The sequence below is a fragment of the Dendrobium catenatum genome, unplaced genomic scaffold (assembly GCF_001605985.2).
Source record: "Dendrobium catenatum unplaced genomic scaffold, ASM160598v2 fragScaff_scaffold_1608, whole genome shotgun sequence".
NCBI classification, from domain to species: Eukaryota; Viridiplantae; Streptophyta; class Magnoliopsida; order Asparagales; family Orchidaceae; genus Dendrobium; species Dendrobium catenatum.
This window is the reverse complement of record NW_021320070.1, coordinates 2,026,894-2,031,642: the sequence shown is the minus strand read 5'-3', so window position 1 is coordinate 2,031,642 and position 4,749 is coordinate 2,026,894. Positions and strand designations below refer to the sequence as shown.

The 4,749-nt window shown below is 36.8% G+C and overlaps 1 protein-coding gene across 1 annotated transcript; it reads left to right on the top strand.

Annotated features, from left to right (window-relative positions):
• The first annotated feature begins 6 nt into the window (after window positions 1-6).
• Window positions 7-1,316, top strand: LOC110099814 (WD repeat-containing protein RUP2-like). Its single transcript, XM_020827102.2, has one exon. The coding sequence runs from the start codon at window positions 79-81 to the stop codon at window positions 1,156-1,158; it is 1,080 nt and encodes a 359-aa protein (XP_020682761.1). The 5' UTR covers window positions 7-78; the 3' UTR covers window positions 1,159-1,316.
• Window positions 1,317-4,749: the final 3,433 nt, after the last annotated feature.

Genomic DNA, 4,749 nt, shown 5'->3' with positions numbered 1-4,749 from the left:
AAAAGGCAAAAATCTTCTCAATCTTACATTATCTCTTCCGCCGCTCTCCCTCCACGCCGCGCCTATGATGCATGGACTATGAACGCGGAGCCTCAACAACCAGAATCGACGAACACCAACAAGGAAGAAGCAGATAGAGCTCACTGCGACTGGAACTTCCGTCTTGCCACCGTCGTCTCGCCGCCGGCCTCCAGGCCGGAGGCTTCCGATGCCATTGGCGCCATCGAACTTGACCCCTCCGACCGCCTCCTCGCCACCGCTGGAATCGCCCGCAAGATACGTTTTTACACTCTTGCCACTCTCCTCCCTCACAACCCCCCGGCTTTTCTCTCGCACTCCTCCGCATGCGACTTCTATCTCTGCACCCCCGCCAAGCTCAGCAGCCTCCGTTTCCGTCCAGCCACCGGTTCCCGCCTTATCGCCGCGGCCGACTACGACGGAGTTGTTACTGAATACGACCTCGAGAATCGTGAGTCGGTTTTTGAGCGCCACGACCATAACGGCCGCCGGGTCTGGAGCGTGGATTTCTCAGCCGCCGGCGATCTCGGGGCTTCGGGCTCCGACGATGGGGTGGCGAAGGTGTGGGACCCGCGAAGTTCCGCGGCGGGAACCGCGGTTCACGCGGGGACTGGATCGGTCTGTTGCGTGGAATTCGACCGAGTTGATAATGGGCCGTATCTGGCTCTGGGATGTGCGGACAGGCGGGCTTATGTTTACGATCTACGGGCAGCGGGGGCCGGACCGGTGGCGGTTTTCGGAGGGCACAAGCGAACGGTGACGTACGTCCGATTTATGGGAGGCGTGCGGATGCTGTCGTCGGGGACGGACGGATCCCACCGGCTGTGGGAGGCCGGCGGTAGGGAGTTGCGGGCGTACAGAGGCCACAGGAACGGGAGGAGTTTTGTTGGTATGGCGGTGTGGCGGGAGGGTGGGCTTATCGGTTGCGGGTCCGAGACTAATGAAGTGTTTGTTTACGATTTGAGGTGGGGAGAGCCAATATGGGTTCGAGGATTCGGGCCGGCCGAGTCAAGCTTTACGAGCGCAGTCAATTGGCGTGGCGCCGGCGCCGGCGGTACTGATGATTGTACGCTGATCGCCGGTGGATCTGACGGGGTTCTACAGTTTTTTTCTTGCCGGCGAAATCAGCCGGCGGATTGATTAATTAGCCGGTACTCGAGTTACATTTATTTCAAATAAAATATTTTTTTTTCTCTGTGATCGTTCGATACTCGTGTGAATGTACTTAAAAAAAAAAAAGATTGAAATTGTTTTTATTTATGAGTACTTATTAAGAAGGTTTTGGAGATCTTGTGTGATTCGGTTCATTCATATTTTTAAGGAAGAGAAATTATTTTATGCGAATATTAGACTGTTTGGAGATCAATTAGAATACGTCATGTCTCTTGGTATTGAGCGGTACCGAGAGAAAAAGTGACATGGTGTGTTCTGATTGGTCTCCGAGCATCGTCCGATATCCGCACATAAATTTTTTTTTTGTTTCGAGGGGAACCTTTCATGTTGAGTGTGTAGCAATCAGTGTGCTATCTATTTTTACTCCTATTCTTATTCTCTTAAAGGTACAGAAGATTTCTCTATCTCCTTCCTCTCATTCTCATTTGTTCTTACAGAAAGACCAATTTTTATCTTATATATATGCAATTAGTTATTCATGTAATGAATTTACTTATCCTCAAAAGAAAAATTGGTTTCGCCGCTACATACTTTGCTTAACTAGATCAACAAATTTTATGATAGATATAAGTAAAATTTGAAAACTTGCCTAACGTTGAATTGACTTAGTTCAAGCTGAGTATTAGATGTAGATTGCTCTAAGTGCATGGCTCAGACTATTTCTAATAAGTTTCTCATGAGTTATGTCTTACTCACATTGTATTCGATGACTTTGACTTTGAAATTTATTTATTGGACTCTTCCATATTAGCTATTGGTTGGTGTATCTCATTTAAAAGTTTGAGAACTATGACTCATTCAAAGTTGACTTCTTAGGCATTAGTTTTGTTATAATGAGTCAAAAGACTAGTTTACTTTAATTTTTTGATGGAATTCTATTTAATTTTGTATAACACATTATGTCATATTGACCTTGACTTTGCATATAGATAGGGAGGCAAATATTGATTAATTTAAGGCACACATTTTAAAGCAATCATATATTTTAAATCTCTCCCTCTCAAACTATTTTTGTTAAGCATTTTATTGTACTAGAAGTTATAAAAATCAATGAGATTCTATTTCATAATATTTAATCAAAAAAACATGTCATTCAATGTGCATTAAATTCAGTGCATCAATGAATATACACTTATATTCGAATTTATAGATCTTATAATAGTAAAAAAAACTCATGCCATCTAAGTTCGATGCATGTGTGCTCATGTTTCAATGAAACTCGTATTTTTTGTGCTGAGAGAATCTTCAAATTTGTCTGTTAATTTAGGCTTCTTTTGGGACAGAGTTTTTACTGCTTCATAAAGCGACTTTTTAGGACGAAAATTTCTTGAAGTATAAATTTTTGTACTTGAAAGCTGTTTTATAAAGCAGTAAAAAAATTATCCCAAACAAAACCTTAATTATATGCATACATATAACGAACAAGCTTGAGTGAACTCATGCATTGTATGAGTAACAATTATTAATCATTGCATGAGCATGACATCTTTTTACGAGACGAAAGATAAATATTATGATGAAAAAACATAAAGTGTTGTTTTTTAACTGTTTTGAATTTTAGCAATTCAAAAAACTTGAATGATAAAATATAATAAAAATAAATTACTTAACTTTCCAAGTAAATAATATACTTATGTTTCATTTAGGACAATTTACTTAAAAATTTATTTAAACATAGAATTTTTTACTAAAAAACTTATTTTAAAAAATAATAAAAAAGTTATGATAAATGAAGTCTTACTCTCCATATGAGTTATAAAAGTATGGTATAATCTATTTAAGAGTATAATTTCTTAGTCATATGCATATTTCTTCATCTATTATTAAAAAAAAACTTTAACTAATAAAATTCAAAATAATCAGAAAATCAAAATTGTAATATTAAAAAAAACAATCAATTTTTTTATTTTTTGTTTCACAACTTTTAATTTAACAACTTAAAATCCAAAACAAATATAATAAAAATATTATAAGAATAAATAGTTTTATTACTTAAAAAAAAAATTCAACGTAGATGGCAGCACAGGGCTGGCGGAGGTCCACGTAGAGGTGGACAGGTGGGGCATGGAATCAACAGTAACTTATAAAGGTTTATGCAATGAATAGGAAAGGCCGAGGAGCCAAAGCGTAGTTGCAATAAATTAGCGGCTACCGCTTCGGGAAACTTATGGCTGCTGTTGTGGAACGGCGGACGCCAATAGTTCCTTCACGGTATAATCTATTCTGTAGGGCTGATATTAAATTCATTATAATATATAGGTATATTTTCAATTCAGAATAAATTGGAGAGTAGTTGGATGTCCATAATTATGATTATTACTGTAGAAGATACGCTGAAAATTCGATTGAAAATTATTTTCGTTAAAACCAATCAAATAAATAAATAAAATGAATGCTAGGCTAATAATTTCCCAAAAAAAAAAAAAATGTTAGGCTAATCGTTTACTTAGGCAATGATTGGCTCTGACGTGATGTAGTGGAGAAATTTTGGAGAGATTATTATGTGTGGTGTCAAACCTCTAATTTATGCACCTTGGTATCCTCTTTCATTACTAATGGTGCCTGGACTCTTCTTGTATACTTGCCTGCATCGCTATTAAATGAGATTTCTGTTATTCCTATAGTATATTGCAATACTGACTGTTTAATCTGGGATGGTAAAGCTTCTTCTAAATCTGGTAGATTTGGAAGTTTTGTGTTTGAATATTATTGTTCCTTGTCCCCCTCAAGATATATCACATTGCCTTAAACAATTTTGGATTTATTATTTAAATTTAAATTTAAAATCTTTAGGAGAACTTTATGTTTGATATATCATCAAAAATTTGTGTAGACCGGGCACAAATCTCGAGGCAAAATTGAGTTGAAAGCTTACAAAATTAAATCTGCGACCATCTAAACTCCGATTTCAGCAAATTACAATCGAACAGAATGTCTCGGAAAGATGAATCTAACGACACAAAAATCAGTCAAATTCAAGCCCAAATGAGCCCAAATCAAGAGTCCAAAGTATATTTGGAGGGTTAAAAGCATAGTTTGGATTACCAAACGAATTCCAAACTTGACATGCTTATAATCAAATCGAGCAGTTCGATGAGACAAATCTAATGAGTGCGCTTCATGACCGTATCTTCAACGGTTCCATCTCGCACAATTAGTTTATTTTCTCTATATATGTTTTTTTTTTTTTTTGCAATAGTTAGATTTCCCATTTTTTTCAAGTATATCACATTGCCTTAAACAATTTTGGATTTATTATTTATATTTATATATTTTAGGAGAATTTTTTGTTATTGTTTGTTTTGTTTAAGATCCAAAATATTTGAGTAAGAGATTTTATTTAATGTTAATTCATGAATATACAAATCTGTTATAATTTGTTGTTATCCTCTCTTCCATCTAATCCATACCGCACAAGCAGCTAAATCCTTTATATATATGATTCTTATATTAAATATTTAGTACTTCTATCATTCCAGTTATTTATCATACCCTATTTTAGCAAAAAATATTTAATTAAGCATGTGTCTCAACTAGAACTGTTAATATTGGACCCGA

Coding starts and splice junctions, on each gene's coding strand:
- LOC110099814 (XM_020827102.2), top strand. CDS start 79: ATGAACGCGGAGCCTCAACAACCAGAATCGACGAACACCAACAAGGAA.